The sequence below is a fragment of the Vigna radiata genome, chromosome 2, assembly GCF_000741045.1.
Source record: "Vigna radiata var. radiata cultivar VC1973A chromosome 2, Vradiata_ver6, whole genome shotgun sequence".
NCBI lineage: Eukaryota > Viridiplantae > Streptophyta > Magnoliopsida > Fabales > Fabaceae > Vigna > Vigna radiata.
The window spans coordinates 4,569,912-4,583,481 of NC_028352.1; the positions used below are offsets into that span (position 1 = coordinate 4,569,912).

Genomic DNA, 13,570 nt, shown 5'->3' on the forward strand with positions numbered 1-13,570 from the left:
CTTCCCACATCACACAGTACATATTTCTATCCTTAAAAATCAGTTCAAACACCATAAAGCCAGTTCACATTTCAACAAATTCGAGACTCGTGGCCTCTGCTGATTGGAGGTGTCAGTGGCATTGTAGGAATTCCACCTCATATTAAACTAAAAGATTCTTAATACTCTGTAACTTGTAGGAAATTGGCAGGATTGAATGAAGCTGTGAATAAGTCTTGTGTACCTTGTATTCTGTTGAGTCTTTACATTTGTAGAATTGAGTCTTTCCATTTTCTTTTGCCTTTCAGTTTGTCCCTGCCCAGGAGGGCAGTTGTCTAAGTGTGGGGGTGTGATAATTCTTCATTTTTACATATTTTTCTTTGTTAAAAATCTTTTCTTAGGGTTCTTTAGTTTCTAATAGTTTAGAATTAGGTTAGTTTTAGAATTTTTCTTTAAAATTGTAGTTAAAATTAGAATTTTAGGAGTATTTTTTTAGTTTTTGTAAATATTTAGAAAATTAGTATTTTCTGAAATTCATTCAATAAAAATGTTTTGTTTTAATTAGGTTTTAATCACATAATTTTTCTTCTTAATTGCACTTTAACCCTTTAATTCATTTATTTTTAGATTTGAATCTGATTGAGCTTCGAAAGTTGGCAGGAATCTTGGATTGTTTTGAGCTGAAGAAGAATTTGGGCTTTACTGCCACTAGTTGGGCCACTGCAATGCTTGGAGGATTTAATTTGATTTGGGTCGTCACTGGAAGCTGCTACCCTGGAATGCTGCTGCAGCAAATATGGTTTGAGTCACTGAACAAAGAAAATCATTGGGCTGGTAATGTTCTGATTTGGAAGAAACTTGATCCGCTGACTGGCATACACACTGATGGGCTCTGCGGGATTGGACTTCCATTGAGTGAAACGGTGCGTTTTGAAGTGGTTTGGCTGCAGCTTGAGGGGTCTCGTTTCCTTACTTTCATTTGGCAAAGGCTCTCAAACATTTACTTTGGGAAGAAAAGAAGAAAAAGAGAAAGCACCTTGGAGCTAGGGCTCGTGTCACTTACTCGGAGAAGAAGCTGACTAGTAAAGATGAAGAGGTGATCGGAGGGCTTGAAGAGGAGATTGAACAGGCGAGTATCTGTATTCGTCCGATGGAGAAAGCAAACGCCCAAGTGAAGAAGGTTCCTCTTTTACAAATTTTTTTCTTTTCTTTGTTTTAGTTTTCAGACCCTATATAAAGGGGTTCTTCCATGTAAATGTAGAGAGACTTACAGAGACACGTACTTTACTCTTCAATTCTTCGTTCTCTAGTTTAGGGTTTTATTTGTTTTTCTTAGAGTAGAGATACTGTGTTTCTGATTCTGGATTTCGCTGATGAGATTCATGGATTCATTCGGTGATCTCCGGTATCTTGTTTGTAATTCACTTTTCATGTTAATAAAGTTTTGTTCTATGTTGTGTTTGTAATCTTGTTTGCGTTGATTTTGTTCTTTGCTTTTGATGTTTGTAATGCTTTTGTTTAGAAAATACTTTGGATTCTGATTCTCTGCATCTCTATAATTTCTTTTGGAATTAAACGACTCCACATGAGTGTAAACAAACGGGATGTCTTCCCGAGCAAGAGAAGAGTTCAATCAATAAAAAAGTATTTCAATTCATATCGTTTTAGTTTCTGTTTGTGAATTGTGTTTGTGGATTTGGAATTGAATCTGTTTTGATTTGGTAAATCAATTGATTGTTATTCATTTAAAGTTCTATATTAGAACTTGAGACCCCGAGATGGGCAATTTATGAACGGGATGTCTTCCTGTATAATAATAATTCAATTGATACACTATTTCAAGCAAATTTAGTTCAGCTTTGTTTCTTTGATTTTTAGTTTCCTATGCATAGTGATTAGATACATTAGCATAGATAATGAGATTTTCTAATCTTTCTTTTGGCTCTGTTATGTGTGTATATCTTTCATTTTCACTGAATTGATTTCACACATCATTTGATTTCATATCCATTTTATCTCTACTCTTCTTTTGTCATTGTTTCATAGCATTTATAGTTTAGTTTAGTTACGGTTTAGATTTGTATATATAAATTCTTTAGTTAGCTTAGGTTTTATTTCTTAATTTTTTCCCTTGTTTTCTTTTATATAGTTTATAGTTTAGTTTTCTTATTTTTTTTAATTTCTTTATTTTCATTTCTATTCCCCACATTGCATTAGTAAATAAATAACACAAGACTTTAATCAAACATTTCTGAAATTTAATCATAGTTGAGTCCTTGGATTGATCCTTGGTTATCCCTCTACTACATTAGTGGGGAAACTAAGTTTGTTGGCTTTGATGCGACTAAAAGCGAATTTAACAATACATCATTTGATTTCATATCCATTTTATCTCTAGTCTTCTTTTGTCATTGTTTCATAGCATTTATAGTTTAGTTTAGTTACTGTTTAGATTTGTATATATAAATTCTTTAGTTAGCTTAGGTTTTATTTCTTAATTTTTTTTCTTTTATACAGATTATAGTTTAGTTTTCTTATTTTTTTAATTTCTTTATTTTCATTTCTATTCCCCACATTGCATTAGTAAATAAATAACACAAGACTTTAATGAAATATTTCTGAAATTTAATCATAGTTGAGTCCTTGGATTGATCCTTGGTTATCCCTCTACCTACATTAGTGGAGAAACTAAGTTTATTGGCTTTGATGCGACTAAAAGCGAGTTTAACAAATGGCGCCGTTGCCGGGGACTCGGCGAATTGAGTTTTAGAGTGTTAGGTTAGTCTTGTTAGTTCTGTTTTAGTAGTCTGTGTATTTAGCTTGTGTTTTTGAAAATTTTGAAACCTGTAAATAGTAAGTTTCTTCCATGATATGCTTCTATGTGTTTGGTATAATCCTCTTTTGAAGTGAGATCCAGGTTAAGAACAGGTTTAGTACCAACAGATGACAAACTCTCAGGATTGGCTGTATAAGCTTATCAAAAGGTTGCCTAAGTACTATGGATTGGCTGGAGAAGATCCTTACATGCACCTGAAGGAGTTTCAAGTGGTCTGCCTCATGTTTAAACCAACAGAAGTCCCTGAAGAGTGGGCCAAGTTGAAGGCATTCCCCTTCTCTCTTCAAGATGCAGCCAAGGACTGGTTCTACGACAAAACTGATTCAGAGCCATTCACTGCCTGGGCTGACATGCAGAGGAGTTTTCTAGAGAAGTTCTTCCCAGCCTCAACAATAGTCTCCAAGCAAAGGGAAATCAGCTCCATTATGCAGGTGCAAGGAGAGACATTGAAGGATTACTGGAACAGATTCAACCAGCTGTGTGCTTCATGTCCAGATCTTCAAATCAGTGAGCACCTCCTCATCCTGTACTTTTGTGATGGACTGAGCATGAAAGATAGATTCTGTGTTGATGCTGCTGCTGGAGGGTCTATTATGGATAAGACAGTTTCTGCAGCCAGGACTTTAATAGCCAAGCTGAGTGGGTTTCATGAGGAAGTTAGTGAATCTACTGAGAGCACAGGTTCTGAGTTACAACCAGTACAGGTTTTCTCTAAACTTTGCATTCCTGTTAATTTGCCTGAAAATCAAACTGGTTTTGATGCTTTTGAAATGCTAAAGATTGATTCCATAAAGCCTGCTGTGAGCACTGATACTCTGATGCCTGTGCATTCTTATATTCTTAATTCAGCTTTTGAAATTGAGCATATTGATATATCTCTTGACGTTTCAGATTCATGCCATGACTTTGACATTGTTTCATTTAAGGACAACTTTTCAGAGCATGTTGATGCATCTACTAAATTCTTGGGAATTGGTGAGGTTGTTTTTGATGAAACAGTTCAGGTTGAATCTAAACTTGAATTAACCACTGATTCTTTTGAAATTCTCACTGCTATCAATACCTTGCATGCATTGCCTAGAGTGCCTGATATCTCTTGTAATTTTGAAATGCTTGATGAGATTTCTGTTGTGCACCATATAAACACACTTACTGATGGGTGTTCTGACTTAAATGCATATTGTTTTGATGATCTGCTAGATGATTCTATGTTTACATTGGACAATTGTGCAATGCATGATGACTCACCTATGCATTTTGACTTTGATTTGGATGTGGCAGCTTATACAGTTATTGCAGATACTGATTTTATGACAGCTGCATACACTGAAGGTAAAAATGAAGTCCTGGTTGAGGCAGAACAGGATGTCAATACTGCTCAAGGATGGAACACACAGAGTCAATATCTGAGGACTGAGGATTATGCTGTTATTGTTGATATACTTAATGCAGAATTGAAAGAAGATGCTGATTTGAAAGAGGACAAAAGCACTGAAGCATTTTTTCTGGATGAAGGGAGCATAGCTAATTCTGATGAGACACCTACAAGCTTCAAGTCAGTCTCGTGCACCAATCAACTACCAGTTTTTGAGACAGAGCTGATGATGCTGCAGCAAGGAGCCGGGAAAGAGCTAATGCACATCTTAGATGACAATGGAGAAACACCAAAAACAATAAGCTCTTTCTTGTCCTTTCTTTTAAATAGTAGTAATAGGTCTTTTATAGTAATTAGTATAGTAATAGGTAGTATCATAAATACTAGGATAGAAAATATGCTATTCTATATAAAAATTAAAAAAATTAATTTTGACTTGTGGCCTATTTGAACAAATTTTCTTTTTAGTGTAGCTTATAGTTTTAGTTTTCTTTTTCCAGCTTTGTTCTTGTATATGTTGTGTTTTTTTTTAGTTCAGTTTTCTTGCTCTTGTTATATACATTGTCTTGTTCAATTTTAATGCTTTTCAATTCAGTTTTGCATAATTGTGTCCTGAGTGATCTGTAAATATGTTTGTGTTGTTTAGGAACCTTACCTACTCACACATTGAGGGCAATGTGCCTCTTAAGTGTGGGGGTAGGAAGGTATAGGTTTAAAATTTTGTGGTTTTGATGTAAATAACGCTGTTAGCATCTGTTTTAGTAGTAAAATAGGGTAATTTTTTTTTTTTAGCATCTGATGGAGCTTATAAATACCTAGTGTAGTCTATTATTCTTGCTATGGTCTGTAAATACCTATTCTTGTTACTGATATGTTTTAGTTTAGTTGTTAGCTTTGTAGATAATAGCTTTTAGGTCTTTGAAATTCTTTCATTCATTCTTATTCTTTCTGTTAGTATTGTTTCATTGCTTTAGCATTTAACTGTTTTAGACTCTTGCTATAGTCATTAGCTTTTATTAGTTTCTTGTTTCTCTTCTTTATGTTCGTTTATTGATCTGTTTTAAGCTCTTGATTAGTTTCTATTCTTCATTTTAGTTTTATGATTTGGTTGTAGTCTTTAATTGAGATTTCTTTCTTCTTTCTGATACTGTTTTAGAATTGTAGATTCTTCTGATTTCATTTTCCAGCTTTAGTTTTCTTTTAGGTTCTGTTCTATGTTTTTTTTATTTAGTCTTATTCTGGTTTTTCGTATTTTTCTAAATTGTTCTTTTCTTATTCATTGTTTCTGTTAGGATTTGTTTAGGTTCTTTTTACTTTAGAACTTGTTTTAAGTTGTTCTTTTCCTTTGCATAGTTCTTGTTTCTATTCTTTAGATTTGTTTAGGCTCTTATTTCCTGTGTTCTTTTGTAGACCTGTTTTAGGTAGAATATAGTTGTCTTAGCTTTGGTTTAGATTCTTTTCTTTCCTTCTTGCTGTTTTCTTTTATAGAGCTTTAGTATAGGAATTCTTTTAAGCTGTCTTTCTCTCGTAGAAGCTTTAGGTAAGCATTGTTTTAGATTCCAGTTGAGTATAGTTAGCTTTTATAGATTGTAAATAGCTTTTAGACTTTTCTAGATTCTGTTAGGTTCCATTTCATGCTTCTATTCACGTCTTGTTGATTTACTTCATTTCTTGATTCATTTCCTTTAATTAGCACTGTTAATTGTAGTTCTTTGCTTTAGATTCAAATAGAAGTAGTCTTAGCATTATCTTTTTGCATCTGAGTTCATTCCAATAAAGCAATTTTTGCACAGAAGTAAGTAGCAAGTCAGTTTTAGCAATTTTTGAACCTTGAGAGATTTTGGGCCAGTTTTTGTCTTTCTTGAGTGATTTCATGCATGTTTAGCTTTTGACTCTGATTTTGCATTGATTCTTTGTGATAAACTTGCTCTTGATAGACTTTAGATGTGATTTAGGCATTCTTTTCACTCCATCCATAGCCAAATTATTTTATTCATTACAGTTTTATCCATTGCACCTTATTTTTGAGCCATAGCCTATTTTTGTTTCCATTCATTACAAACCATTTTCCCATCAATTACTTAACCCATAGAAACCTGTGAGAGGACGTGAGGATCTGGAACTTGGTGAGTACCATAATAAAAAAAAGAAGAAGAAAGGCCATGAATGAAAAAGAAAAAGAATAATAGTTGGCAAATCTGGTTGTGTGAAAAAAAAAAAAGAAAAGAGCAGGTCTGGAAAAAGAGCTAAAATGCAAAAGAATTGAAAATGAGACCTGAACAAGTTGAAAAAAACCAGAGAGAAAGAGCAAAGAAATTGAATTGGCCATAGTTAAACATAGAGTGCATTGAGTTATAGGTTCCTTACTTCTCTTCCAGTTTCTATTTCCACTTAGCCTTGCGTTTTGTGACCTTTCATACCATCTCATTACAAGCCATTAAGACCTATTGATCTAGATGAAACCAAGGGCTGAGCATGGTCACTTAGAATCTTTTCAAAATTGAGAGTTGAGGTTAGCATGTCATGCTTGAGTGAAACAGGACACCTTTAAACAGTTGAGTGAATTTGAGTGCAAACACATATTCCTGTGAGGTTGAAACTGACTTATTCTTTCTTTAATGTGTTCATTGCTGAATTTAATTGAATTTGGTTGTTTTTGAAATGTTGGGATTGCTGAAACTTTGGTTTGAAGCTGAAAATTATGATTGTAAAGTTCTGTTATAAAATGATTGAGAAATGAATGAAATCAATTCAGTGAAAATGAAAGATATACACACATAACACAGCCAAAAGAAAGATTAGAAAATCTCATTATCTATGCTAATGTATCTAATCACTATGCATAGGAAACTAAAAATCAAAGAAACAAAGCTGAACTAAATTTGCTTGAAATGGTGTATCAATTGAATTATGAAATGGTGTATCAATTGAATTATTATTATACAGGAAGACATCCCGTTCATAAATTGCCCACCTCGGGGGTCTCAAGTTCTAATATAGAACTTTAAATGAATAACAATCAATTGATTTACCAAATCAAAACAGATTCAATTCCAAATCCACAAACACAATTCACAAACAGAAACTAAAACAATATGAATTGAAATATTTTTTTATTGATTGAACTCTTCTCTAGCTCGGGAAGACATCCCGTTCATTTACGCTCACTGTGGAGTCGTTTAATTCCAAAAGGAATTATAGAGATGCAAAGAATCCAAAGTATTTTCTAAACAAAAGCATTACAAACATCAAAAGCAAAGAACAAAATCAACGCAAACAAGATTACAAACACAACATAGAACAAAACTTTATTAACATGAAAAGTGAATTACAAACAAGATACCGGAGATCACCGAATGAAAAGCTCACAGATTGTCACGGTTCCATGAATCTCATCAGCAAAATCCAGAATCAGGAACACAATATCTCTACTATAAGAAAAACGAATAAAACCCTAAACTAGAGAACGAAGAATTGAAGAGTAAAGTAAAGTACGTGTCTCTATAAGTCTCTCTACATTTACATGGAAGAACCCCTTTATATAGGGTCTGAAAACTAAAACAAAGAAAAGAAAAAAATTTGTAAAAGAGAAACCTTCTTCACTTAGGCGTTTGCTTTCTCCATCGGACGATCACAGATACTCGCCTGTTCAATCTCCTCTTCAAGCCTTCCGATCACCTCTTCGTCTTTACTAGTCAGCTTCTTCTCCGAGTAAGTGACACGAGCCCTAGCTCCAAGGTGCTTTCTCTTTTTCTTCTTTTCTTCCCAAAGTAAATGTTTGAGAGCCTTTGCCAAATGAAAGTAAGGAAACGAGACCCCTCAAGCTGCAGCCAAACCACTTCAAAACGCACCGTTTCACTCAATGGAAGTCCAATCCCGCAGCCCATCAGTGTGTATGCCAATCAGCGGATCAAGTTTCTTCCAAATCAGAACATTACCAGCCCAATGATTTTCTTTATTCAGTGACTCAATCCATATTTGCTGCAGCGTTCCAGGGTAGCAGCTTCCAGTGACGACCCAAATCAAATTAAATCCTCCAAGCATTGCAGTGGCCCAACTAGTGGCAGTAAAGCTCAAATTCTTCTTCAGCTCAAAACAATCCAAGGTTCCTGCCAACTTTCCAAGCCCAATCAGATTCAAATCTAAAAAAAAAAATGAATTAAAAGGTTAAAGTGCAATTAAGAAGAAAAATTATGTGATTAAAACCTAATTAAAATAAAACATTTTTATTGAATAATAAAACATTTTTATTGAATGAATTTCAGAAAATACTAATTTTCTAATTATTTACAAAAACTAAAAAAATACTCCTAAAAATCTAATTTTAACTACAATTTTATAAAACTACAATTTTAAAAAAAAAATCTAAAACTAACCTAATTCTAAACTATTAGAAACTAAAGAACCCTGAGAAAAGATTTTTAACAAAGAAAAATATGTAAAAATGAAGAGTTATCACGGTTCAATCTACAAAAAAAAAATTCATAAGTATATTTCAGGGCCATAAAAGCAAATTTGATGGTATTAAAATTACAACCATTCACCACCACCACCAACTGATAATGTCGTGGAATCTAGGCAGCGCAATATAAATTGAAATGAAGATATGCTCATCAAACCTCCTAAACGAAAAAGAAAGTAGTACAGGAAGATCCAATGAAATATACCTCCCACATCACACAGTACATATTTCTATCCTTAAAAATCAGTTCAAACACCATAAAGCCAGTTCACATTTCAACAAATTCGAGACTCGTGGCCTCTGCTGATTGGAGGTGTCAGTGGCATTGTAGGAATTCCACCTCATATTAAACTAAAAGATTCTTAATACTCTGCAACTTGTCATATGCAAATGGTTATTTGGTTTTCTTCAATTGTTGCAGGCCCTCTCTTTAGTTCTCCTTTCTGCTTATTATAATTTCTTGGAGGCTTCCCATTTGTTGCTGTTGGAGCTTTTACTTCTTTATGTTGGTTGCTACCAGGTAAATGTCTCCTGGCCAACTTTGGTCATTGGTCCTGCTTCTTTCATTATCATATTCAACCTGGAGATGAACTTCTTCTACAGTATTCATTAATTTTAGCTATACATTTTGGATACAAAACGACCATAGGTTGACATGCATTGAGAGACCACTGCTTCCAGAAAAGTTCCTAGCCACAAATAAAAATTCTGGCTTAATGCTATTGTTTATGAGATCAACTCAATTGATCCTAATACTGCGGTTAATTATGCCATATTGCATTTGCATTGCAGATATCATTTGGGCCCATAAGTTGGTTAATGGTATCAGAGATCTTCCCACTTCGCACAAGGGAAAAGGGGATTAGTCTGGCTGTTCTTACCAACTTTGCTTCAAATGTTGTAGTCACTTTTGCATTATCTCCATTAAAGGTTTTAGATTCTTTACTTTTGTTTTGTTTTTCTATTCAGGATAAACTTATCATTTTAGTATGACTGCTCTTGTTCTTTATAATCCGCACTGATTTCTGCTGCAGGAGTTTGTAGGAGCAGAAAACCTTTTTCTCCTTTTTGGGGCTATTGCTATTCTATCACTTCTGTTCGTTATCTTTTCTGTCCCGGAGACAAAAGGCTTGAGTTTAGAAGATATAGAATCCAAAATCTTGAAATGACAGCTAATCTAAGATATTTTTATGTGATTGCTGATATTTTACTGACTCTCTCACCTTGTGTACGTATGGAATTTGATAACCATGACAACGTTTTTAGTAGACAATGTGATTTTTAATCTCTAACCAAGATACTCAAATTATGGTTTTAGCATTCATGATTCAATTGCCATGACATGAGGGTTCCCATGCTAACGGAGGACCCATCACTTGGCACTAATCTTTCGATACATTGTTCATCACTAATTTTATTCTGAAAATTGACTGACAAAATTGATGAATATTTTCTAATCTTGTGATGACGAACATGCATTTCCTCTAATTGTCAAGTTTGATTCGCGAACTATTTTGAAAGATAAATCTAGTGTGGCTCTGTTTTTTGGTTTGCTTGTGTAATGCTGCTACAGTTTGACGCTAACTTGCTCTAGCACATCCGAATAGGATTCAGAATATATACACCTTATTTTTCACGACTAACATTTGCGTAGTTGGTGGATATCATTTCATGCGAGAAATTATACCGTGGAAAATTCTTTTTGTGTGCATGTACGCTTCAATTTTCTATTTTCATATGCATGGTTTGACATTTAAGCCTGAGTAGCATGGGTTCTATTTTCATATGTAAAATTAAAATTAAACATAGATTCTGAAAGAAACTATATTTTAAAACCCCTACACTTGTCTGACACGTACTTCTCCTTACCTGAGTCCTCCTTAAATTCACAGAAACAACTAATGAAGTTCGCATATATAGTAATTAAACAAATCATTGATGACTACTACCTGGAGAAGTGAGTATGAAAAAGTGGATACTTTTCTTATTCATTCTCATAAGAATATTCTGTAGCGAACATGAGACTGATTGTGTAATATATAATGTAATACAAATTTACAACACAATTTATTACATACAAATTAAATTTAAAAATACACTGAAATTACGCACGATTGTCGGGTACATGCATATACATAGGTAAAAATGCTGAACACAAAATTGGGTAGGAAATACGTTTTGGCGGTTTTCAATTTGCCTGAAGAATTCGGCCATGGTTTTCTTCTTGGGCCTCTGTATAGTCTGCATTTCAAGAACAACAGGGATCAAAAGCAATGAGATAGACAATATCATATTGCAAAATTGCGTGAAGAGGAGATAGATAACTATTGAACCGGTATCGCTGTGTTACCTTGCTGAGCGTTGTAAGATATAGGGACTTGTGATGAAGTGCGAGAAACACTAGTAGATGCTGGCATTTGAGACGAAGCACGAGAAGCATTGGAGTATGATGGAATTTGAGATGGAGCGCGGGAAGCGTTGATAGATAGTGGGCTCTGAGGTGACAAGCGAGTACTGCTCTGAGGTGACAAGCGAGTAGTACTTGGAGTAGCAACATTAGTTGCGTCTGCGTATTTTGCAGGTTCCTCAGTTCGGAGCAAAGAAGTGACAACTTCTCTCACCTTCTCCATCACGCCTGCATCACCAGGAGTTTTGCGAGGACTCATTGCTTCAGATATCACCTGAGACAACGCCTTCTCATCTTCCCCCGGCTCCAGTTTGTTCAAGAAGTACTCTTTCATGGACACACCCTTATCCCATATTTGCGCGGTGGGGCTTGTGTTCTTCCCACTCAGTGAAGTAGCAGCTGATGGTGCTAAAGTTATTGGAGCTGATGTAGTTCGCGGAGTGGTTGTAGGAAACTGAGAAGTTGCTACTCTTGCAAGGGGAGTACGAGGAGCAGAATAGGACAAATTGCTGCGACTTGTTTTTGGTGCAAATGCTGCTGGTGATGATGATGATGGTGATGATGGTGAAGGATGATCATGAAGCTCTGAGGGTTTGGACACAGTGAGACCTTGAACTTTGGAGGTTGCATGTGCAACATCTGGTTTTTCAGTCCGAACTGTTGACAGTTTAGGTGTTGTCGTTTCAGTGGTTGTCTTGTTTAGAGGAGAAGGAGTACTAGGATGAGTATTAACGTTAACATTAGTAACAGAAGCAGTGGTAGCATTTGGGGTGGTGGCTGTTATTATTGTTGCGGGGTGTGTTGTTCTCTTGGATAAGGATCGGTACAGTGACCTTTCATGATCTTGTTCGACTACGTGTTTGTCACTGCTTGATACAACATGCTTCTCAGGGATCATAGGATTTGCTCTTGGACTAGGAATCTGCTTTGCATTTGGTTTGTACCCAGTAGATGTCTTCTCTGATTCGTACACTGAGATGTTAACAATGAGAAAACAATTTTAGATTTTAAGGATGAGGAAGAAAAGATAAAGGTTTGTGAAAAACAATGAATGAGGTGTTGTATGAGGATGTATATTACTAGGAGCTCCGAGAAATTCAGCATCTTCTTCTGCTCCATCACCTTCTGCGGCAGTAGCAGATGATGGACTACTGAGGTTCCCATCTTCATGTTTTTTCTTGCTGAGGCTGTGGCGAAGTTTCTTGGCCTTCTCCTTGACTTTGGTGAGAATTGATTTTTTGGGATTCTGGGAATGATCGTCTTCTGAGTCATGAGAAGATCTCAACCTTTGGAAGAAAGGGGAGCTGGGGGAAGACAAGTTGGAGGAAGGGGAAGAGGAGCAGGTTGGTGAATTCTTACTAGACTTTGAGGACTCACCTGTATATTCAAATCAAACCATAAACAATAAGCAAAACACTTTACTTTTTGTCCATTTCATTGTAAACATTTTCATACCATATATAGTGTTATCAGAAATCACATTGAAAAGGAAATAATGCAACAGTTACCTTGAGTAGACGTGCATGGAAAAACATTATGGTATGAGGAAACGATGATTACCTTGGAGGAGTTGTTCCATAGTGTGGATGGCAGGGGGAGCTTTTGCAGTAGTTTCAAGCTGTCTCTGGGGGCGTTCGAGTTGAGCCATTTCTGTGTATGAAAGCCAGAACACAATTTGTCTCAACCTTGCAATAACTCTGCTTTTATATTTTGGTGTATCCGTGGACAATAAGAGGCAAAAATTGAACAGAAAAAACGAACAGTGCTCATGCAATTGCTTCCGGGGTTCTTGCAGTTTGCAATGTTGAATAACCTCCCAAAACTTTCACCTATGGAGTCTCTTTCCACACGTGTACACTAACCATTTTCCTTACTACTAAACCTCACAAATAACCACTCCTTAAATTAGTAATTTGACCTGGCCAGAACCAGAAAAACCATTGAACCTCTGCCACTAAGGTACATCTATCAACAAACTCAAACACTGCATATACATATAAATATTTTAAGAAAAATGATACTTTAATCTACATAAATTTCTTACCTTCATTTTTATATTATTTTTTTTATTTTTTACTTTTTTTTAGGTAATAATATAATAATATACTTTTACATTCATTTGAGACATAATATAAGGGTAAAATAATGAATTTTTGTATTTTTTTTAAAAATAAAATAAAATAATAAATTGTAGTGTCAAAGAATGTAAAAAATTTATGTGTGTTAAAGTACCATATTTATTTTCTTTTTGAAAAAATATAAAAAATTCACTCTTTTATAATTAGTCTATCATTATAATGTCTCTCAAATGAATGAATGTAAAAGTATATCATTCTATCATTACTTATCACTTAAATATTGAGTATAAGTATCTTCAGTTAAATATTGAGTACCACTACCTTAATCCAATGTGTCATATACATTAATTTCATATAGTGTTATGTCATTAATTTGTAAAATGATGCAATATAATTGGACAGCGATACATTGACACGTCCATGTGGCAAAAAC

The 13,570-nt window shown here is 34.8% G+C and overlaps 1 protein-coding gene and 1 long non-coding RNA gene across 3 annotated transcripts in view; one reads left to right on the top strand and one right to left on the bottom strand.

The window, feature by feature from the left end:
• Positions 1–8,540: 8,540 nt before the first annotated feature.
• On the top strand, positions 8,541–9,925 carry LOC111241264. 2 transcript variants are annotated; one of them, XR_002667139.1, is made up of 4 exons: positions 8,541–8,979; positions 9,074–9,172; positions 9,445–9,582; positions 9,687–9,925. It is a non-coding gene; the product is annotated as an uncharacterized LOC111241264 (long non-coding RNA). The 2 variants fall into 2 exon arrangements; XR_002667138.1 differs by having other exon boundaries at positions 9,445–9,925.
• An 831-nt stretch (positions 9,926–10,756) lies between these two features.
• Positions 10,757–13,570, bottom strand: part of LOC106778618 (mucin-5AC-like) — a 3,843-nt gene continuing 1,029 nt past the window's right edge. Inside the window, exons 2-5 of the mRNA XM_014666604.2 lie at positions 12,620–12,709; positions 12,140–12,436; positions 11,003–12,031; positions 10,757–10,893 (exon numbers count right to left, since the gene is read on the bottom strand). Coding sequence (XP_014522090.1) covers positions 10,841–10,893; positions 11,003–12,031; positions 12,140–12,436; positions 12,620–12,709 — 1,469 coding nt within the window. The 3' untranslated portion in view covers positions 10,757–10,840. The remainder of the gene's footprint in view (positions 10,894–11,002; positions 12,032–12,139; positions 12,437–12,619; positions 12,710–13,570) is intronic.